At 39.7% G+C, this 24,325-nt stretch overlaps 1 protein-coding gene and 1 pseudogene across 5 annotated transcripts in view; one reads left to right on the top strand and one right to left on the bottom strand.

Annotated features, from left to right (window-relative positions):
- The window catches only part of SLC25A13 (solute carrier family 25 member 13), a 165,371-nt gene that overhangs the window by 86,720 nt on the left and 54,326 nt on the right, over positions 1 to 24,325 (top strand). For 3 of the 5 annotated variants that reach the window (XM_039878040.1, XM_039878043.1, XM_039878042.1), the window contains 6 exons: positions 6,210 to 6,356; positions 8,152 to 8,290; positions 9,153 to 9,246; positions 9,491 to 9,575; positions 13,816 to 13,903; positions 14,375 to 14,533. In XM_039878040.1, coding sequence (XP_039733974.1) covers positions 6,210 to 6,356; positions 8,152 to 8,290; positions 9,153 to 9,246; positions 9,491 to 9,575; positions 13,816 to 13,903; positions 14,375 to 14,533 — 712 coding nt within the window. The remainder of the gene's footprint in view (positions 1 to 6,209; positions 6,357 to 8,151; positions 8,291 to 9,152; positions 9,247 to 9,490; positions 9,576 to 13,815; positions 13,904 to 14,374; positions 14,534 to 24,325) is intronic. The other 2 variants (XM_039878041.1, XM_039878044.1) reach the window with 1 other exon arrangement.
- On the bottom strand, positions 12,500 to 13,171 carry LOC120614999 (peptidyl-prolyl cis-trans isomerase A-like; annotated as a pseudogene).

The raw sequence follows: 24,325 nt of genomic DNA on the forward strand, positions 1-24,325 counted from the left end.
TTCGGTAGGCCTCCCCTTATAAGGAATAAGCAGTCGTGTAGTTTAGGACTGTGGCTCCGGAGCCAGTCCGCCCAGGTGCGTATCCAATTTCATCCTTAGCATCATGTGACCCTCAGTGACTCTTTACCTCATTTTTCCATGTGCAGAATGGAGGCGATGGTAGGGCCACCTTGTAAGGTTGTCGGGAGGGTTCAAAGAGATGAAGGAAACGCAACAGCTCCTGGAGCATATTTAATAACGCTAAGCGTTAGCCTTCCCCCCGTCCCCCCAAAACCCTGCTATCTACATCTCCCAGAATTACATTTTACCTGTACCTCTAGCTTTCCTTTGTTTATAGCATAACTTTTGTTTGTAACTTAAATTCATCTCACTCCCAAATTTCTCATCATGGTCAACCACCTCATCTCTTTCCTCTCAAGTATTTTCCTTTGTGGTCAGATTCTTCTGTCTCCCCCATCAACCACGGTGAGAATTCTTTGAGATCTATCTTGCTCCATTTTTACATACAAACCATAACCAAAACTTTCCTTAAAATCTCATTTCCAGTTATCGGTCCAAATCTACCTATGATCCTCTTACTACGATTGTACCTAAGGCAGCATGAGTTAGTGGTTAAAAAATCTCAGTTTGGGAATCAAGCAGTACCTGGTGTAGATCTCAGCTCTGCCACTTCCTAGCTCTATGATTTTGGACTACTTACTTAACTTCCCTGAGCTTCAGGTGCCTCTCTATAAGATGAAAACAATATATTACTTCACAGAGTTATTATGAAGCTTAAGTGAAATACCGTCTTTGAAGTTCTTGGCATAGCCGCTGACCTAGAGTAAGTGTTTAAATGTTCAGCTGTTACCTTTATCCTGTGCTATCAGGTCTTCATCTCCCTATCCCTGTGGCTGGTTCATAATGACTCAGCAGAACCACTGTGGCTTACTAGGTGATTTTTTGAAAGCTTCAAAGAACTTATATTGTAAAGGACTTCAGAGGTTTTTAAACCATTCACCTTGACAAAAATCAAAGCTGCCATTTATCAAGTGCCTGTCAGGCGTGACGTCTGGTTTTTACAACCCTGTGTAGCAGGTGTTGCTGGGGCTCTTAGATGCAAACAAACTGTAAGCTCTCCCAGCTAGGAGTGTCATGACTGATATTTGAACTCTACTCATTCCTCTTCCAAACTTCATATTTTTGGCATTATAACATATTGCTTCCATAACCCCCTCTATTAAAATAAGTCTCTTAACATATGTTCCTTAGCCTGTAGTTGAACAGATACTTCTGGTGACTGCGAACCTGCCGCTTGTCAGGGTAGCCCGTTTAATTGTTGAATAGTTGTACAGGTTAAATACTTCTGTGTTTTGTGCTAAAACCTGATCCTTATATTTTTTCTCCTTTGATTTCTTTTTTAAGAAATACAGAGAGCCAGTCTAACTTCTTTTTTTTATACCTAATAGTCCTTTAACCTTTAAATATTTGAATGTAACTATTGCTTCTCCCATTGCTCTCCCTTTCCCTGTACAGATGATGAGTTTATCCATTTTGGTCCCTTTTGTTTTGGACATGAACACTATCTTACATATCCTCTGTTGCATGCATATGTAAGTTCTCTGTCCCAGTTTTATCCCGCTGGGTTCAGATCTAAGAATGATCAGAGTAGTCCTGACTACACGTTAGGTTTTTCTTAAATAGCTTTAGAGGTGCCAACGAAGAGCTTTGGTTTTAAGTTACTCTGCCATGAACTATTTCAAAGGCCATTCATTCTCAAAATAAGTATTGGTAGAGTACCTGTGTGTTGGCTCCCACAGGCCTCCTTACTGTGAGAAAGCGAGCCAACAGTGAGCAAGGCCAGGAGAAGGCCTTTTAGTTCAGGTTTCTGTCCTCCATGGTCTCTGCTATTGTTGGAATAATCCTGGCACTCTGAGCACATAGAGGACTTTTGCCTTAATGAAAAGGTGGCATGGAATCGTATTGTTTTCTTATGAAAATAGGCAACAGAAAAATGTAGAGCACTGAGAATAATTTAAAAACGAATTGAATTTTTGTCTTTTCATAGCTATTAAGATTCCTGTGTCAGATATATTTTATAACCAAATTCCTGACAGTAGCATTTTCGAGGCTCCCCGGGAGTATAGCAAAGTATTAGGAGCATTGTCAGAGGGGCGGGTTTGAGTTCCAGCTTTGCTGCTTCCTGTCAGTGAGACCACAGTTTCCTAAACTGCTACAATGAGCTTAATAATAGTACAGTAGTCCCCTTTCATCCGCGGTTTCAATTTCTGTGGTTTCAGTTACCCACGGTCAACCACAGTTTGAAAATATTAAATGGAAAATTCCGGAAATAATTTCTAAGTTTTAAACTGTGCACCATTCTGAGTAGTGTGATGAAATCTTGTGCCATTCCTGTCTGTACCGAGTGGGATGTGAATCATCCCCTCGTCCAGCCCATTTACACTGGATACCTGCCCATTAGTCACTCAGTAGCCTTCTTGGTTATAAGATTGACTGTTGTGGTATCACAGTGGTTGTGTCCAAGTGACCCTTATTTTACCTAGTAATGGCCCCAAAGTACAAGAGTAGAGATGCTGGCAATTGGTGTGCCAAAGAGAAGCCATAAAGTGCTTCCTTAAAATGAAAATGTGAAAGTTCTCTACTTAATAAGGCGTTTTATCATCACACATCATAAGTAGAGTGAGTACAATACAAAAAGATATTTTGAGAGAGAGATACACACATACCACATTCACATAACTTTTATTACAATATATTGTGATAATTGTTCTATTTTATTATTACTCTCTTGCAGTGCCTAATTTATAAATTAAACTATCCTAGGTATGTACAGGAAAAATAGAGAGAGAGAGTTCGGTACTATCCATGGTTTCAGGCATCCACTGGGAGTCTTGGAACATATTCAATGTAGATGAGAGACTTTTGTACTAACTTTGTAGGGTTGCCGTGGGCATTAAATGAGTTGATTACTATAACGTGCTTTAGAACAGAGTGACACATAATATATGCTCACTAAATGCTATTACAATGGTGGTTGTATTAATTGAGGTAATAGTTTCATTTCTTCACCCAGAACAAGAAACAGGCACAACATAAGTGTTCTTCAGAAGGTAGCCCACATCTTTAGTAAGCTACTTTTAAGTTTGGGGAAGCACTTAGTTAAGTATTTTCACTCTATCCTATTATTTAGACAACTACGTAGATCTAGCTCCTTATTTTTCATTTTTATTTATAATGTCCCCGATCTTTAAGAGCTGTTGGAAGTTGTTCATCATTAGGGTTAAAAGCTGTTTAAGTTGTTCATCATTAGAGTCAAAAGTCCTTCTTGTTGCATGATTGAGGGATCACTGCTAATATTTACTCGTGCAAGTGTAGGCACAGAAATGTGTAGTGACCCATCATCATTACAAATGCACCCCTGTCTTGCGGTGTGAGCATCAACCCCCACTCTGGTGTCTGTTTCCCAATTTGACATTCTGGGCAGGTTAGTCTTAGTGTTCTGGCTTCCTGCTTTCTGAGGAGATAGGGTAGATGGGGAAAGCGATGCCATTTTTAGTATAATGGTTTCAGGATCCTTAAGACTCTATCTGAGTTATAAACTAGGGAAAATGGTAAATAACTCAACACACCTTCTACTATTATTGAGAGTGATCTCGGCTTAGCTAGCTTTATTTTAGCAGTAGATCTGGCAATTCAAGGGAGTTCATGTTCATTTACTTTCACCTGAATACATACTATGGTCATTCTTCATTATAGGGTGTTGAACAGCTGGTTTCTGCCTTCCTCTTAAAACAGAGGCACTTGTACAGAGAACTAGAATACCTGTCACTGAAGATTATGTCTACGGTTTGTTGAGTACCTACTCTATCTAAAGCATTCTGCCTACACCATAACGGATGAACAGGGCATAGTCTTTTTTCCCTGGCAAGGTAGAGAGAAAGAGAGGCATGTAAGATGGAATAAGACAAGTTTTATCATTGAAGTGTAAGCAGGGGACCAAGTGATTATTAATTTTCAGTTAGGGGGCCTAATTATATTTACCTAAGAGGTAGCATTTGAACTCAGCCTGGAGGAAGTGGTAGGATTTCAGGAGCTAGAGAAAAAGGCCATGTATAGTTTTTGCTGGATGGAGGAAAGAATGTAGACAAATGCCAGATGTGTGGAAGGGCTGGCAGGGCTGGCCATGAGGCGCTGGAGGCAAGATGGAGAGCAGCTCCTTGTAGGGTCTCGAGTGCTCTGCTTTGGAGATGGACCTTTATGATGAAAGGCTGTTGAAGGTTTCTGCAGACAGGGATTGAGGTCAGACCTGAGATGCTTAAAGGCAGCTGTTGATGTGTACAAAATGGACTGCAGAGGTGAGAGGGAAGCACCAGACTGACAGCTGGGCCCATGGTGGCCATTCAGGCATGGTCTAAGGAGGGCTGGAAACAGTGGCATCAGGAGTAAAAAGGAGAAGATGCATTTGGGTGAACTTTCAAAAGTTCTGGTTTACTCTGGGGAAAAAGAAGCTTGAAGAATTAAAACAGACAGATGCCTAGGTTGGGTGACCAGAAAAACAACATGCCAATAATGAAGCTTTGAACATAGGAGAGGGGCTAGTTTCGAGGGCTGGGTGGGGTACATATAACAGTAAGTTTAATGATATGTAATATTATGGCTTCTACAGGATGCCCACGTGGATATGTTCTCTAAGTAGTTAGAAATTCTGGTCCAGCAAATGGGAGTGAGAGATTTGGATCTGGGAGTCAAGCCTTCTAAGAAGTCTTTGAGGCCCTGGATGGGGAGGTCTTGACCTGAAAGAATAGTCTAAGGACAGAGGGCTGACAGATGCCCCTAATTTAAGGCGTGAATGGAAAAGGCACCAGAAGAGAGTTTTAGGAGGGACAAGCTGAATCGAAACTAGAAGAAGCTATAACTGAGAAGCTTTTGAATAGGATAAGAATTCTGATTCTTACCATTGTTTTGTCTTTTCAAATTTTTTTTGTAGACACTTTCAAACTTCACAAAAGTAGAGAGAAAAGTATAATGACCCACCATGTTCTCATTATCCAGTTTCAGTTATTATCAGTATTTTATCAGTATTTTTCACCTCCCCACCTTTCCGGGGGAAGAGAAGGGAGGTAGAATACTTTAAAGCATTACCAGACTCATGTTCATTTCTCCCATACTTCACTTTGCACTAGTTCATAAGGACAATTAGTTTTTATACAGCCATAATTCATTATCTCACCAGTTTTAAAAAATTAATTCCTCTATATCATCTAATAAAGCTTCTTTTTCTTTAATTGGAAGTCCTTGAGAGCCATATCAGTGATGTTTTGTAATTCCATAGAGATTAGCTCTCAGTCTAAGGGGTCATTTGGGAAATGAATAGTGTCATGAAGAAGGTAATGAAGCGCTCTCTGCAGAAAGGATGCTTCCACGTGGTACATAATGGCTTTTGATGGGAGGCTATGTTTTATTTTGTGCATACACTTATCCCCTGGGACTAGCAACAAATCTACGATTGGGGTTCCTGTTTTTAGATCATATGGCACTCTACCCCAGTTTTGCCACCTCTGACCCACGTACCATCTAATTCCTAATTCTGGAGCAGTGGTCCTCAATTGGAACACATGGCCCTCTCTGGAGACATTTGGAGTCATGGCCTTGGGGCGAAGGGGATACTGACATCTAATGGGAAGTGAGAGAGTGGGGAATGCATGGAAGAACCCCTATAACAAAGGCTTAACCTGCCTAAAAGACCAATAGTGTCAAGAAGAATAGCACATTCCAATTTGTGGTTACAGCACACCTTTGTATACCAGGTTGCCATTAAGAATTTTCCTCTCTTCTTTGGAGAGAGAGAACATCCTTGTGAGTGTTTCTCCTTTGATCATCTGCATCACTTAAGCTGGGTTTGGCCAGATCTTTGAGCCTAGTAAACTAGGCTCATTCCAGTTTTCATTGGTGTCCTTGGACTCCAGCAGAGCATGGAAGCGATTTGGTTTTCGCAGGAGGAGATTTAAGGAATGCACTTCTTCAAGACCTGTTCACTGGTCCGAGCAAAGCTCTCTCTTTGGAAGGAGAAACTAGCTTGAGGGTTCTTTTTAACAAATAGGTGGAGTTTGTTAAACCAAGATATAATCTACATTTCTTCACCCTAATTGAAAATTGAGCGGTCATTTGTAGTAATTGAGGAACAAATTATTTACCTTCTTTATTTGTAGGAAATACAATTGGAGCATGCAAAGCAAGCCTTTGTGCAAAGGGACAATGCCAGGACTGGAAAAGTCACAGCCATTGATTTCCGAGACATCATGGTCACCATCCGCCCCCATGTCTTGACACCTTTTGTAGAAGAATGTCTAGTAGCTGTAAGTTGTAACTTTCCCTAATGAAGTAGTTTATTGTACCTGGCATGAGCTCAGTAAATAAGGTATTGTAAGAATAATTCTTGCATATTATGTAGAGATTGTTCTGTTTAAAACACTGACATTTTTAATGTGATCACATACATTACCAAACTTACAGACACAGTATATTTTGGCTAGTCTTAGTGGATAGGTTTATTTGCTATCTGGATAATATGGAATATCTTAAAGAAATGTATTAGCTTTTTTTTTTTTTAAAGGAAAAACAAATTTGTGATCATGTATTAATTTTGCTTTATATTTTGAAGTATGCCAAATGCTAATCTTTGCTTTTATCTGTTTTTCAAGGTGATAAATTTTTTAAAAAATAGTACATACAGATATAGTTGAAAGGTCAACAAAACAGAAATTCTAAACCCTCGATTTACTTGTTGATTCAACATGTGTGCTGAAGTGGCAGTGGTACACGTGATGGGCAGAGTCCTCTGTCCTATGTCATGGAGCTTCCATCCCAGTGGATGTCCAGCCACTCCTTGCCTCCTGAGGGTATCCTAGAACATTCTGTGGTGGTGGTTCCCAAGCTTTGATCATGGAGCTTAAGAATCACTGGGGATAATTATAAAAAACACAGGTTCTAAGGTTCCTTCCAGGCCTACCGATTCACCATCTACAGGTGTTCAGGCCCTAGGATATAATTTCTGAAGCTTCCTAGATAATTCTGATGATCACTCAGATTTGGAAACCATTATGCAGTGGTAACTAGCCTTTTGTCCATCCCAGGGAGAAGATTTTTTGAGTGTTTTCACCATCATCTGGGTTTCTCACAATGCTTACCATAGGCAGGAGCTTAGGCTAGGTTTTAATTTTTTCCTTTTTTTTTTCCTGGTGCCTCTTTTTGGAAATGTGGCATTCTGACAAGGCCTTTCCATTCTGGCACTGTGTTAATCTAGCTCCTTTCCTTGGCCCCCCCCCTTCCCTACTCCATTCTAACCTCTCATGTCAGCTATTCTAAATGATTACTAAGTGAAGATTTATGTGGTTGTTACTTTATAAAGAAGTGCTTTCCTAATAAAAACATTTTGCCTTGTTAGGGAAGGATAGAATTTGAAACCCTAAACTGAAGTTCCATTCATAATGGACATGCTGTCTACTTCCCTTGTCCCCTGTGAAGAAATTACAAATTTCGACTATCAGAATTCTGACCAGTCTTCACCCCCATCAAAGCATATGACATCTCATAATTTTACCATAATATGCTTGTTTGCTAGAAAAAATCTCACCAATGTAAAGTCTGTACTTAAATGATTATTTATTGCTAGTTATAAGTAGCATGACAAATCATGACATTAATGCTAGATTGACCGCTTTTTATAGAATGTTTGTGTTTGTATAATATAGTTTTGCATGTATAAGCACACACATGTGTGTAATATAGTTTTGCATGTCTAAGCCTTTAAGAATTGCTCATTAGATGATATAAACAAACTTATAAAACATTTCCAGTGGAAATTTGAACTCTGTAAATTACTACTGGTCCTGTTGTTATAACCCTACACATGCATTTATTTAGTTTTCTAGGGTTCTGTGTGTAGAGTACAAGTTCTGGTCATGATTACTTGCAGTTACTTCCAAAAATCATATATAGCTTTTTTTAATGTGAAAGAAAAACACTTATGGCTATTTCTTCTTATACATGCATTCCTGGTTACTTCCAAAACTAGCATTTAATATATGTACTTCTTCATTCTTTAAATCCTTTGTTTTTATTTTCTCTTCTCTTATTTTCAACTTATTTGAGGCTGCTGGAGGTGCCACATCCCATCAAGTTAGTTTCTCCTATTTTAATGGATTTAATTCACTCCTTAACAACATGGAACTCATTAGAAAGATCTACAGCACTCTGGCTGGCAACAAGAAAGATGTAGAGGTGACTAAAGGTGAGTGGGAATAAATCTGAATTTTTACCTGCAAGTATCTTGGTGTATTATCATTAGGATGAAAACTAAAACCCAAGAGGTCATAGTGTAGATTTTTCTATTCCATTGACACCTATTAACTCTATGGCATATGTGTGTTCTCCATCGTTTAATCAGACAAAAGCAAACAAAACAAAAACAATCTTCAGCAAGTTTTTTATAAACCAAGTTTTTTATAAACAAAAACAATCTTTAGCAAGTTTTTTATAAACCAAGTTTTTTATAAACAAAAACAATCTTTAGCAAGTTTTTTATAAACCAAAGATAGTCTTTCGGTGACGGAACCATCTAAAGTTTCTTAAATGTTTTCAAATCTTGCTAGAACCTGAGCAAAATTAGCAGCCTCGTAAGTCACCTTCAGAAGTGCATGAGGAATTCCATAAAGTTATACTGATGACAATGTAGGTTGATCTATAGTCTAGGAACAAGATATTAGCATTTTGATGGGATTTTTTTTTAAAAAAAAACAGAAAATTCCCTTAGGAATTCCACAGCTTCGTTAATGTAACCTCCTGGGACCCGTGCATATTTCATATCTGCTTCCTAGCTTTCCCTGACCTATAATTTGAATAACATTCCATGTCATTTATCAAAGCCTTCAGATGACACCAAGCTTTTAAAGTCAAATGTTAGAGAGACTCATCTGCACACTCTTTCCAGAAGACGTGCAAAAGCTCTTACTCTATTTGGATTGACTTGAATTCTACGACTGATAATAATTAAATTGTATGATGTTCACTCATTCCAGTGCCTTGAGTTAATGCTGCATTTAGTGACTATTCCCTTTTCGAATCTTTCCCCTTTTAACTCTTTTTCCATACAGAGGAGTTTGTTCTGGCAGCTCAGAAATTTGGTCAGGTTACACCCATGGAAGTTGACATCTTGTTTCAGTTAGCAGATTTATATGAGCCACGGGGGTAAGTTGGCCTTTTTCTTTTTTTTTAATTAGCTTAATAAAAGGAGGTTAGGAGGTGGGGGTAGGAGGAGGGCAGTGAACTGGGAGAAAAAAAAAAGCCAAATGAAAGATGACTCTGAAATATGGGAAATAAGGGATTGTTTTAAAATGCCATAATGTAAATTTTAATAAACTTGTATTTTGTTGTTGCTTATGCTTGTTTGTTTTTGTTGTTGTTGTTGTTGTTTTTCCTTCCTTCCTTCCAGACGTATGACCTTAGCAGACATTGAACGAATTGCTCCTCTGGAAGAGGAAACTCTGCCCTTCAACTTGGCTGAGGCCCAGAGGCAGGTGGGCAGAAAAAGCAAACTTGCTTCCTGCTGTTTCTTTAGTTGGGGAACCCCCAAATCTTTTTCACTTGCAGTTGCCTTTCTGGCACTGGTATCTGACCTACCGTTTTTCCATTTTGCATCAAAAATCTAGACAATTTCAAAAGGCTAAAAAGAAATGGCTTAGAGATGTTCTGATTAACGGATAGCTAACATTTTTGCTTGTTCTGGATGAGGTGACGTCCTAACCTCATTGGAAGCCTAGCCCTCCAAAAATAGGCAAAAGATCCCTTCGTTTTCCCTAAATCTGAGCTGAGAGTTGCAGGGCAGGAGTTCTCTTTCGGTGTCGCTGTCCCAGCAAAGTGGCACATTGCTAAATGAAAGCCGTCTCTTTTCCGCAAGGAGGTACTTTGTCAGCTCCTCGTCTCACTGCCATGCCTTCCGTTTTTCTGAATATCAAAATGAGATAATTTTGTTTAGTCTGGAGTCATAGTTTGAAGGTTTTTAGATCTATTTTCTCTGTGAAAGGATTCATAAGTTATGTGGAAACAATTTGAGGAATGCTAAATTTTATTTTATGGTTAACAGAAGCCAATCTCTCGCAGTTGTGGCAGTCAGAAACTTAAGACATGGGACCTCCTCGTTTTAACTCTCGCTCAACTTTCTATAGATCAGGATGAGAATCAAAGCCTTTGTAGCACAGGCTGTCCTCACGTGATGTTTGTAAAATAAATCCACTCACAGATGAGCGTCGTTTTAGAAAAATACCTCCTTTAAGGCACAGTCATCTCTGAATCCTGTGAGACTTAACAGTTTCTGGCTTGGAGCTCTGGGTCTGAACAGAGACGCCAGTTTGACCACAATGGGTTGATGCGGGCTACATTTTTAGGACTGGCAGGCCTCGAGCCAGGACCCCCTCCTTCCAGCTCCTCCCCACCCAAATGCAGCGGCGAGTTTTGTGTGCAGCGTGTAACTCAAAGTGGTGGGTGTGTGCTCAGTAAATCCTAAACCAGGCACCTCTGGAAGACCAGCTGGCCGTCGTTAAAAGAGGAAGCCGATTTCCGCGAGAGCAGGAGAGAGCTGTATAATCACGTGCAGAGGTGGAAGCAGCGTCGCTCCACCCTCCCTTTGATTTTAAAACACTGCTTACAAGTATCTCTGTGCTACTAGTTGTTATAGAAATTGGGGGGTTAAAAAAAGCAAGGATTTTTTTTTTCCAGATTCCCCCCCCTCCCCAATTTGATAGTGGTATCCCACGATTTTTCCTTTATGCCCTCTGAAGCTTTTGAAAGTTTGTGATGGGTGCTTGGTGACACTGGCCATGAAAGGGTTAGAGGAGATTGATGAGATTTACAGTGGGAAATGATTGGCTGCCTCTTAAAGCTTTAGAGCAATTCACAGTGCCCTTACCCGGAATATTCTTTACTTTGTGAACCCCAATGGGCCAGACAACATAGAAAGACTCAAGCAATGGAGGTGAATCCACCTGGTAGGCTCAGTGCTGACATTTATCCTCGACAAAATAGTATAGGAGTGGGAATCATTCTTGTCTCTTCGTGAGCATGCTACATTTCTAGCTTCAGAAAAGTTAAATAAAAGTCTGGGGTTTCATTTATTTCATCTTTTAAATGATGAGTTAGTGATAGTGGTAGCCACCCTCCCCTCATTATTTTCAAAGTATTTTCACTTGTGATTTTATGTCAGAACCTTTCTAAGTATTGCATATTTTTTGTCTTTTTAAAATTATAGGTGACATACAGTATCATATTAGTTTCAGGTGTACAATGTAGCGACTTTGCATTTATGTGTCTTACAGAATGCTCACCACAGGAAGTCTAGAAACCATCCACTGCCCTGTAGTTATTACACTGTTTTGGACCATATTCCCCCTCACCTTTTTCACCCATCTCTCCACCCATCCCAAACTCCCCACTCTTGGCAATCATCATCAGTTTGTTCTTTGTTTCTATGAGACTTTTTGTTTTGTTTGTTCATCTGTGTTGCATATCTATATTCATATAAATAAAACAGTGCCTTTCTCGTGGATATATCTGGCAAAATGAAGTTACTATTGATGTCCATCGATATAGGAATGGAATTGGAAACACCCCATGCAATTTGCAGAAGAAATGTTTTACATTCTTAAAGATGTGTATTTCTGTGTAAAGCTATTTTCAGTGAAATGACTTGAAAGGAGATTCCAAATTATCTCATTGTATTAACAATTGTATTACATTGACAACAGCTAAAATTCAGTGGGTTGTTAGCTGGGGTTGGTAATTATTTTCATTGTTCATTGATTTTAATTATTACAGCTTTTGAAAAAGCAAATTTTGTTGAATGTTTTTATTCATTCAACAGGTATTTATTAAGCTTCATGCCACCCTCATTTGACAACTCTATATAGACATAAAATTACAATTTTATTCATGTAGATAGAGAAATGCAACCAATGACTGGCCCAAAATATGACTTTAGAAAAGATGGACCAAAAAAGAGGAAAAAGTAACAATAATATAACTACCTAGTTGTAGCCACTGTAAACATTTTTAATATCTCTTGATGGTAGGGTAGCCAAATGTTAGTATTATTTTTATATGCATATATATACCCACAAATAGTTTTAATAAAAATAACATTGCACAGTCTTCAACATTGTTTTTTAAAGATTGTGAAAGATTTCAAATATTTTAAAAGGTAAAGAGAATCATATTACAAATACCTATGTACCCACCATATTTTTAACCTGTTTTCACTTATACTATATGAACATTTTTAATAACAAATATTATTTTGCTATATCATTTTTGTGACATACTATTTAGTTTTAAGGCTATAGTATTATATTTAACCAGTCCTCTATTATTGGACATTTAGGTTACTGTCAGAGTTTTTGCTGTTATAAAATAGTACTGCTTTTCTTGTTTGTTTGTTTAGCATTTATTTCATAAACATAAACTTAACTCTGCAACTCAGCTGGATTTGGAGGGACAAGGAAAACCCGGAACCCAAAGAACCCAGCAAGAGCAGAGATTATAGGGTGTTCGAGCAGCTGGGATGAGGGGTGCTCTCATGAGCTGCAGAAGGAATGGTCTGATGGTTAAAATAAAACAAGTCAAACTTATTAGCGTTGTCCACAGTTAACAATGGTGATCTTCTTGCTGGTCTTCATCATTCCTGGACCCAAAGTGCTCCAGGGCCTCCACAGTATTCATGCCTCTTCGCCTTGCCAAAGACCACATGCTTCCCATCCACCCATTCAGTCTTGGCAGGGCAGATGAAAAACTGGAAACCGTTTGTGTTGGGTCCAGCATTTGCCATGGACAAGATGCCAGGACCTGTATGCTTCAGGATGAAATTCTCATCATCAAATTTTTCCCCATAGATAGACTTGCCACCAGTGCCATTATGCCTTGTGAAGTCACCACCCCGGCATATAAATCCCAAAATAATCCTGTGAAAGCAGGAACCTTTATAACCAAATCCTTTCCCTTCAGTTCTCAGAGCACAAAATTATTCTGCTGTCTTTTGAACTTCGTCTGCAAACAGCCCGTAGGAGACACGTCCCAAGGGTTCACCATCAACCGTGATGTCAAAGAACACGGTTGAGTTGACCATTGCTGGGAGCGAATGGCTCTGGGACAGCAGAGTCTGCAAGGCCAAACAGTACTACTTTTTAACATTCTTGTAGCTTGATCCTTTTTACATACACAATTATTTTTAACCTAACTCTTTATAGGTAAAACTATAAGGTCAGAAGTTACATACATTTTAAGGGTTCAGGTATTTATTACTAAGTTTCCTATTAGTTTATACTTGATTAAACACCTGATTTGAGAAGCCCTGTTTTCATCAACTCTTGCCAGGCTGGATATTGTCATTAAAAAAAACAAACACACAAACAAATAAAAACAAGCCCAAAACCTACCAATATTCTTGATGAAGAATGATATCCCATTAATATTTTAAAATCTGTATCTTTTTGATCAGCAATGAGAATTGAACATTTGAAAATAGGTTCATAACAGTTTTTGGTACATAATGGCTTTCATTGTGTTCAAATTTGATTTTAAACATTAATAGCAATAATAACTTTTTATTAATAAAAACTTACTGTCTCTAACGCTATCTTCCCCTTGGACATTTTAGTTGTATCATGAATTTAGAAACCAGCGGATAATTTTTAAAATAATATGTGCTCATTTTTGTTCTGTCTTTTTTATCTCCCATCTTTCTGCTCTCCAAAATATGTGCATACAAAGAAGAAGGCCTCAGTCGATTCATCTCGACCAGTTCTCCTACAGGTTGCAGAGTCAGCCTACAGATTTGGTCTGGGTTCCATTGCTGGAGGTAAGTCATGGATGAGTGCAAAGTTTTCATTTTTCTTATTTTTTTCTCTGATTTTCCATCTTATTGGAAATATTAAAGGACAAAGCCTTCTCTAGTCTCTCCGTAAGCCAGTTATTGTCTGTACCTATGAGATGGAAGAAGAGCAAAGGGGACTTCTTTCCCATACCTGCACAAGATCAGTGTTTTTTAAGTGGCTCTTTTCTCTTATTTATCTGCAAATAGGCTTTCTGAAGACAGGTTAATAATGAGGTTAGGATGTAGTGATGTACTTTTTTTTTTAAGTGTCTAAGGCATCCTTTAACAGGAGACACTTGAATAAAAAGCCACAGTTGTTTATTAAGTTAGTATAGTTTTAAAATCTGTACATTCAAAATTTGTTTTTTCCTTTTACCAGCCTTCTCCTTGACTTTAACTCTCTTTCCTTTGACAGACCTTAATTCTTTCTGAAATGTTGATGTTATTTAATTTTAGCTGTGGGAGCCACTGCTGTGTATCCTATTGATCTTGTAAAAACTCGAATGCAGAACCAACGATCAACTGGCTCTTTTGTGGGAGAACTTATGTATAAAAACAGCTTTGACTGTTTTAAGAAAGTGCTACGCTATGAAGGCTTCTTTGGACTGTACAGAGGTTAGTGCCATGTGCTAAATTCCTGTAAGATGAAATAATAGAGATTTAGTTTTCCATCTAAGTGCCTGAAATGTATTAGAGAGACTGCGTGAAAATGTAAATACAGTGGATTCACAATTATCCATGCTAATGGGAGTAGGCTGCAGGCATCTAGGGTATGGCTAATCAAAACAGCCCATAATCTGAAAGCCATTTATATTGCTGTGAAGCATGTTTTATTTCTTAAAATAATTATGTTTATGAACATCTTCACTGCGTTTTCAAAAGTATCCTATTGTTTGTGTCTTAAAATAACTCCATTCACCGGCTAATAGGGACAGGCGTCCTAGGGACAGGACAGGGCCTACTGGGATTAGTGATTCCTCTTGACTATACCATAAGAAAGTCTATCGAGTGAATAACCAAGGGTTCCGTGGAGCCCTCCTTTACTGCTTCTTTCTGCATTGAAGTTGCTCCTTCTCTGCATTGAAGTTGCTCCTTCTCTGACTCTGCACCCCATGGAGTTGATTCACATATCACTCTAGCCAGGTAGGCCTTCTGGACCAGCTGCTCCTTTAATCATCTCAGGTCCATTCATCAAGCACGGTCAACAGTAGCAAAGAGTATGTCGTCACTGATAGAAGAACACAGAGGCTCCGACTACTTTCTGTCAGCATTGGCCTAAAGAGACCTGACTTTCCTTCCCAGCCTCTCTCTTTGTGATTGCCTTCTACAAAGAGAAAAGCAAGTGTATTTGCATCACCTAAAATACAGCATTGCAAGGCAGTTCAAGCTGAGCCCTTTGCCAGTTGGCAACTACAAAGCTAGAGGGGTCTTCCCTCCTTTCTCCTACCTGTTCTTGCTCTAGAAGAACAAGAATAGTATTTAGTCCTCTGCAGAGACAGACTTTGAAGCACACGGCCGGTGAACCTGTGCCTCTAGGCCTCTTCTGCCATCTGGTGATTCCAGTCTTCATCTTAAGCACCGAAGTTAAAGGGGGTGGGGGTGGGGGAACCTTTTGAAACCTCTCACCTTAGAAACTAGGTTTCAAACTCCAGAGAAGTTCCACTTTGCAGGTCCTATTGTGTAATAGATAACCGCCATCAAAGGCCTTTTGATCTTTTCTCTGCTCCCTTTCCCTCACCCCCTGCCTCTTCTGACAATTGGGAAGGTCTTTGACCCCAGGTGATTGATGATGACCCTTACAGGGTCACTGCCTTCCATTTGAAATACTTTTCCCTCCTGGTGACAGTAAACCTGGCAAATGAAATGTCTCCCAAGTAGTACAAGGTTAATGTCACAGTTCCTCCTTCGCAGTGATTCAGATAAAGGCAACCACCTTACCTGTTCACCTGGGTTGTTTACTTCAGGGAGAGCTTGCGCAAGTCAGACAGATGTCTGAGCCTCGCTTGGTGTTGCTTCACAAACTGCTTTCTACTTTCATGGGCTTTCCTTGGTCTTGGATTAAATGACAAGGGTGCTTTTAGAATAGTGAGAAATACTTTTTGTCCTGCTAAGTGTCTTTTAATGTGCTGTGTTGATCTGGTTTGCTTTTAAATTTGAATCCTTTCTCTTTCCTCTTTGACCACACCTGTCAGGTCTTGATTTTTGGTTGCATCTGGCTTTCTTTCCTCGACCTGTTTTTTTTTGACCCCATGGACAGAGCAGCCTAAAGTGTATCTGAGGTCTGAGTGCTGAGCTAATATGGGCCATCCCACAAACCGCTTGCTGTTGCAGTTATTACGTCTGTGAGCCTGGAGTGACTGGTTTTAACTCCTCAGGGAAGCGGGAGTGAGCAGCCTATTAGACAGAGATGGAGGCTCACTTTAAGCACCAAAGAGGCAGCTCCTCATCCTTTCTCTGGTTTAGAAATAGCCATTTATCTAACCTGTTTTGGTGCCTGAACCCTAAGGGGTTCTCTGTCAGAGGATGATAAGTAGAGTGTGAATAGAAGAAGATTAGTTCTGGGAGTCACCTATGTTCCTTTTGCCCCGATTTCTGAAAAAGTAGACGATTTTAAAACAAATGGTTTACTGTAAAATTTTGTTTAGCTCTGTTCTATAATTTAGATCTTGAGAGAAAAGAGGTGATTGCCAATTTAGTTTTAAAAAGTGATTTACAATCTTGCTTCATAAATGACTTATTCCTAATCTTGATTGGTTGGAGATCAGTTCCCGTTAGCACCCTTACATGTAATCATAAATTTTTAATTGTGTGTAACTACGTATTTGTAAATGCTTATCATTGGGCAAGAGTGAGATCAGATGAAAATGGAAACTGTCATTTCTGGCAAGAAATTACAATGGAAAGAAAAAGACCTGAAGTATTTTTGAGAATCAATATTCTAACCTTTGGGTATAGAGTCAAGATATAAAACACTGGACGCATGATTCTTTGACTATAAATTTCTCATTAAATATAATTTTATTCTTCAAAAATTTTATTATTTCCAGGGAAAACTGTTAAGTTTAAATTTTGAGAGTTTAGAACTGCTGCTGTTAACGCTTCACCTAGCAATATTTAAGAAGGTGTCAGAGTACATCTCTAATTTATAAACATGTTTTGAAATACCGAGCATATTTTTTCCTATTCTAGAATTTTGCTTAATATGTTTTTTTCTGCATCAAGACTTATATAATTGCTAATAGTTCCTGAATAGTATAATTTGGGAATGTTGCATAAGTAAGATATCTTCCCTATTTTAAAATGATCTTTATATTTTGGGGAAAATAATTTGGAATTGGCCTTGAGTGGTGATTGCACCATGTATCCTTATTATAAGGTTGATAAGCATCCTTCTCCCTTTTTCGTTCTTCTAAAGAGATTACAGATCTCCACAGGGAAATGGTTTTTGTATTTAGAAGCAAGTTCTCATGGAACTATGAGAATGAAGGTTATTTTTAAAGAACTCTTTCAGCACTCCAGCACAAGTTGTTTTTCAGTTTCCTTTCTGTGGCAGTGGCCTGCATCCACACACAGTCTTGGCAGTTATACAGGCGTAATCTGGGAGCACATTCGAATCCTGCCCATAGTCCAGAGGAGATGGATAACCCAGCTGTGGGATTGTTAGCGATGGTCCTTAGTGGACCTCGCATCCTGTGCTGCAGAGTACCACATGTAATTTTAGTAGCGTGGGTTGGTTAGGTCTTATTCTTCCTATCTCTGTGTTTCTTGGTCTTTGGGAGTCTCTTATTTGGAAGGGTAAGTTTTGGTTGTTAGAAAAGATCCTTTTAGAAATCCTATGAGACAGATTCTGCAAACCTTCTCTATAGTACAGACTAATTTCTTTACAAGAAAGTGATTGATTTTCCTAGGTTTTTTTTTTATATTTTTGAAAATCAGGCCCCGAGGCTATGTCTATTTGTATTAAGGGAAATAACACCTGAGATAATCCAGACCTCTCTGAAGTCAATTGTAAGTCTTCCTCTGTATCCTCCCCAGTCTTCAGGTTGATTTAATGCATGCAGGTGTTTAAAATCCTTAATGAATTACCTGACAGCTCATTTGGTTTGAATGACCGCATAACCAGATGAGTCAGTCAGTTATTGGTCTGCTCTAGACTTGGCATATTAAAGAAAAACAATCGGGTAATCATCCATAATTAATGTTTTTAATGTTTCAGAATAACTAATTTCTGCCTCTAAGCTTTGCTACGCTCTCCTCCCTTACATGCTTCAAGTAATGAGATGAGTAGCTTTAGAATTTGGAAAATGTTTTGGGGAGAACCTTGGTGAGAAAGATGGATTCAAGAGAAATCAGGATCTATGAAAAATACTTCTTAAAGGAAGATTTTGGTTTTTGTTTGTGTTGGAGGGAAAAGCCATAAAGAAAATCTGCCAGAAAAGAAATTAGATCATTTTATGAGTTAAACTTAAGGTAGAGCACTTTTTCTTTAAGGTAATCAGCAAAAAATAAAAAAGTTTTATTAATAAGCCCATTGATCCAGGCTTGCAAAGTTTTAAATATGTCTATTTCACGATGTCTGTGTGGTGTAAAAGCAATCATCTCCCATCCTGGAATGTTCTCAAGGTGACATCTAGAGGATATTGTGATATCTCAGGATAGGTTATTGATACGTTTGCATTTTAGAAGAAAGTTTTCTCAGACAGCTAGTTTAAGCTAGGTCTTTTCTTGTGGTTAATGGTTCTATAGATTAGAGTATTCAAATTTTATGATCCACAGGGCAGATCCTCCTTGCATAATTCTTGTGGCTAAAAAGAAATTTTAAAATTCTAGCACCAAAATAAAATGGTTGGAGTTTCTACAACGCTGATTTGTATAATGTTAAGAACTCATGCATCTTGGAACAAACCACAGTGAATCCATGAACTTTACAGAGTCATGGGTGTCCATCTATGTCCACCAAAGCTTCTAATGAGTACAAAATGGATTGGTTTGAGTTTTATATTCTTGGCTAATTTCTGCACATTTTCTTTGAGGGTATTAAGCTGTGAAAAGATCAAAAGACAGATATTTGGTTATCAAAAACCAAACAGAAATGAGCAGAAGACTTGGGCAGTCCATGAGCTGGGTAATCAGATCACCAGAGATTTCCAGTGAGCCAACTATACTGAAAACAGGGCATTAAAATAGGACACTAAGGTGACACTATCTTGAGATAAGGTGGTGGGAGTGTTGTCAGTGGCCTGAGAGGTGAGAATAGCAGTGACCCTAGGAAGGCAGGAAAGAGGACAAAAAGATGGAACTAGACATAGCCTGAAGAAGAGAAGATTAGGGAATGAATTGTTCCAGGCCTCAAGAATGATCATTTATAACTGGCTACTGCCTGTTCCTGACACTGAAACGAGGGAAGTAGATTTTAATCTACTTCCTCAGCACCAAGGACATAGTTTAGATAGAAGAGGCAATAACCAGGACTCTGAAAGCTGCCATGTACCAGAGTGAAAACTGGAGGAGACAGTATGTATGATCTTTCGTCCCAATGATTGTCACTTCTAGAAAGCCCCCAAATAGAGGAGGGGCCAAAGGAACTAAATTTTTTCTAGACCATAATTAGTATCAGTGATTTACTAACACTTAGTTTCCCAAAGGCATCCTGCAGCATAGCTAAGATAATAGATGGTTCTTGACATTTTGAGTAAAACGTTTAACCCAGATAAACAAGCATTTAAATCTTAATGTCTGCCATTGCAAGCCCCCACCCCCATTCATTCCCCAGCTCCACTGTACAGTCATCTTGGGGTGAAGAACTGGGTTGCATTGAGGGCCCTGAAAGGAGATAGCGTGGTTGGGAGGGTGGAAGTGCCTCATGCCTAAGGGCAATATGAGTGGAGCGGACAGACAAATGGGAAGAGAAGGAGGGCGAAAAGAGTACTTAAACAAGTGAGGAGAGAAGGCCATGGAAACAGGAGCAGGAATAAAAGCTGTGAGGCAGGGCACACAGAGTGCTGATAGCTCCAGAATGAAGGTTAATCTGATGCTGAAAGCAAGGAGGGCCCTCTGGGAAGATGGGGGCAAGTGTAGTGGCCTCAACAGTGAGGTCAAGGGGGTAAGAATTTAACATGGGAGGGGTTGCCTCTGGCTTGAAACCAGATAACCCAAAAAGTGTTGGATGCGGCTTTAGCTACAGAAATAAGGTATCTTATGCATTAATTTCCCCTAGTAAACTCTACTGCTTATCTCCGCTCTGAATACTGCCCCCATCCCTCCCTCCCATGCTAGGTACTCTAAGCTACCTTTCTCAGGGCTGGGCTGGCCACTCCTGAACTTGTTTTTGGTCAGACGTGAGACAGAAATGCTGTGCCTTCTAATGCTCAGCTTTTCCCTGTTCACTCTAGCGAACTTACTATTCCAACTTCCTTCTCTACTCTTCCTTCTTCCCACCCAGACTCTTCCAAAACGTCTCTCTGGGTCTGGCTGGCACCGAGCGAGCACCATGCACCGATTGGCCCTTTCACACAACAAAAAGAGGGCGGCTATGTGTGGCATCCACATCAAGCCTCCACTTCTCTCTCTCTGGGTCCTGAGTATTAGGCTCCTTAAAATACAGAAGATACCGTGTGGCAGAGCCAAGGTGCAGATTACAACTTGGTGAACAAGGAGTCAGGAAACCCACTGAGCACGAGGCTCAGGGAAAATAGCGGGTCAGAAGATAGGTTGCTGCCCCACGGACCACTTTAAACACAGTGTAGCAGGTGTCCCAAAAGACCATGTACACAAGGCAAGCAGAAGCAGAGATGGCGAGGGGCCACAACAGGAAAGAAACTCCATAACTTAGGCAGCATTTCTGTCTCAGGTCTGACAAAAACAAGTTCAGGAGTGGCCAGCCCAGCCCTGAGAAAGGTAGCTTAGAGTACCCAGCATGGGATGCAGGGATGGGGTGAGTATTCAGAGCAGAGATAAGCAGTAGAGTTTAGTAGAGAAAAGTAATGCATAAGATACCTTATTTCTGTAGCTAAAGCCGCATCCAACACTTTTTGGGTTAGAGTAGAGAAGGAAGTTGGAACAGTAAGTCCACTAGAGTAAACAGGGAAAAGCTGAGCATTAGGGGTCACAGGGCCCTGGTTAGTGATGGATCTGAGTTCAACTGTGGGTGCCACTGCATAGTCAGTCACCAGATAGTCACTTAGGAAAAGCTGTAGATTGATTCCATTTTCGATGAAGGAAGAGGAGGATAGTAATGATGGTGATAACGTGAATGAAGATAAAAATCAACAACAATAACAGCAACAACAACAAAACACTCTGGTACTTCCTATGTGCTTGGCACTGTTCTGAGGGCTTTTCATGTATGTTAATTCCTTTCATAATAAAAACTACCCTGTGAAGATGGTTCTGTGTTTATCCCCATTTTCCAGATGTGGAATCTAAGGTACAAAGAGATTGGGTAACTTGCCCACAGTGACACAGCGAATACATACCAGGGTAAGAATTCAAGCCCAGCCGCCTGGCTCCAGACTCCATGCTCTTAATCACCGGGCTCTTCTGCCACTAAGTAGAAATTACATTGTAAAAAGTTGCTTAGCATCAGAGACTGAGAAACGTTTAGTTTCTTAACTAAAACATTTTTTTTTAGCTGAAAAATGTAGTTGAAGGTGTGTCGTTACGTCTGTGATACTTCCTTATCTTTGCCTAAAGTAAATGGGACCACTAGACACTATCAGACCAGATATGGCCTTACTGCTTGGGGGTAGCTCTTCTAAGGATGGATATAATGCCATGAGAACAGCATTATACAGATGCCCCCTCGACTTATGATGGGGTTGCATCCTAATAAACCCATCATAAATTGAAAATATACTGATAAATCAAAAATACATTTAATACACCTAACAGAACATCATAGCTTAGCCTTGCCATTTTCTACTGAATGCCTGTTGCTTTCACACCATAGTAATGTGAAATCATCACACGTTGGGGGCCGTCTGTACTCCTTACCTAATTTTGGAATGTGAACATTATTCAGGATTCATTGCCTCTTGTAACCAAGAAGAGAATCAAGTGTATACCTTGATTAGGTAGAAACAGATAGGAAGAAACATCACATTTTTTGGATACATAACATAGGTTGTAAATAGTGCTTGGCTCTGTGTATACATTTACTCATATAATTATCATAATAAACCAATGAGTCATAATTAGCATCCTTGGTTTACCCGTGAAGAACCTAGAGTTCAAAGACTAACATCACCAAGATCACTCAGCATGAAAGGGGTGCCGACCTCAGATTCCAGCCCAGGCCCAGCTACCTCCGGATCCCCTGCTCCAAACCATTCATTTTGCTGCCAAGCCATTGAAAATAAATAGTTTTAATTAGGCCAGCTTTGTTAATGAGTTTCTTTCATAGTATGTTCCTACTCTGAGATGTTAGAATCTATTTCTAAACAGTATTAAAGTAAATAGCATAGTAGCCCTCTGATCCAGCACACAGCTCTTTTCGGGGTACTTTATGAAGCTTTGTTGGAGGTTCCTGATGTGGGCTTAGCGTCTACACCTCTGGCTCCGTTCTCACTGGGTTGCACAAGGGACTAGAATCATAGGGGGCAGTGTGATTTATATCTCAACTCCATGAAATTTGAAGACAAAATACTATATTAATATTGTACCCTGTAAATCTTTTCTCGCATTAGCAGCCTCTGGTGCAGTTTGCCAAGGAAGCATTGCCATATGTGCTGATGGAGCTGAACTAAAATGAGAAGATTAGAAAACTAACCACACTAATAAATTTCATTTGAGGCAGTTGGAAAATAGGCTACTGTTTTGATAAGTTAAAAACAACACACACATCCATCCTCTGTTTCTAATGGTTAAAATGAATTCCCAGAATCCTACAGAAGCATCTTACATTAGAAGCCTAATTTTTCTGCCGAGTTACCCAGATGTCAAACATATATGTGCTTTAGACTTCAATGTAATCACGTTGAGTGCCTTAAGAAGACTGGCTGTTTTAGGCATTACTGAGCCACGTTAACCTGCCTCCCTCCGAGGTCAAGGAACCACGAGGATTATTGAAATTCCCACCTCTGTGACTTCATTGTCCCACAGATCATGACCCCTCTCAAAGGCCATTTACTCAGGATGAATGATGACAAGGCCCACTTCTATAATGGCACTCGGATTGTCACCCAGAGCTACCTTTATTTCCTTACTTTAGCCAGGGTAGTCACCACAAGAATGGTCTTTCTCCAGTAGCTCCCTGAGTGCCACGTCTGGCCTGGGTCTTAGGAATGGATTTATACTTTGGTTTTATTCCTAGTGAGTTGAAGTTATTCAGTTAAAATGGTGAAACTTGGGGCCTCTGATTATTTTACTTTAACCTCCTAATTACTCTCCCAGCTGTGGGTCTCCGCCTTTATTATCTGTCCTTCACCTGCCTCTAGAACTTTTTACTTTTAAACTCACTCTTTACTTTAAAAGCCACCCCATGCATCTACAAAATTTGGTCCAAGTTCTTTAGTGTGGCCTGGGAGGGAAGCAGTGCAGTGTCCCAGGTGGGAGCACCTCTACAGCCAGACTACCTGGGTTGAACCCCATCCACCATCACTCAGCCGAATGACCTTGGGCAGGCTCCTCGAGGTCTGCCTCAGTTTCTTCATCTCTTGATGGCAACAAAAATAACATGCACTGATTTATTGGTATTGACCTGTCGTTGTGTGGATTAAAGGTGTTAGTTCACATAAAGCGCAGAGATAGTGCCCGGCATGCAGTAAGCGCCCCCAAATACGGATGTCGTTATTATAACTGCTACTGTTATTTATTACAAGGCCTGCGATCTAACCACAGCCTACAGTGATATGGCCTAAACGTACCATCATCTTGAGACGTTTGTGCCTTTGCAGACACTGTTCCCTCTACCTGAACCACCTTGCCTTCCGTTCTAGTCGTGTCTCTTTTCCCCAGTGAATCTCTGCTTATCCTTAAAGATCCAGGTCAAGTATCTCCTCTTCTTTGATGCTTTTCTCCCTCCTGCAGGCAGAACGAGTGCTTCTCTCCACTGTGTTCCCATAGTACTCCTGGGCTATGGTATTCACCACGATGTTTTTAGGTAGTTTGTCCCCTTTCTGGCACACAGAGACACCTAGGGTTCCCTTTTCTTCTAAACTGAGAATTTCTCCAAGGGACGGCACAGATCTGACTGTGTTCATTCCAATTTCTTCCACTACCAGGCACATACGTCATTTGGTAAATGTTTGCTGAACAAATAAATATTTGCTGCCCTATATTTAGTCTTAAATATGTGGTTTTTCCTTTTGTTTTGTTTTTCTGCTGTTCACAGTGCATTACTAAATTTATAGCGAGAAAGAAATCCCAATAGCTTAAAAGGCTGGCTGAAGTGATTGTATCTAACACTGT

Source organism: Pteropus medius, unplaced genomic scaffold, assembly GCF_902729225.1.
Source record: "Pteropus medius unplaced genomic scaffold, Ma_sr-lr_union100, whole genome shotgun sequence".
NCBI classification, from domain to species: domain Eukaryota; kingdom Metazoa; phylum Chordata; class Mammalia; order Chiroptera; family Pteropodidae; genus Pteropus; species Pteropus medius.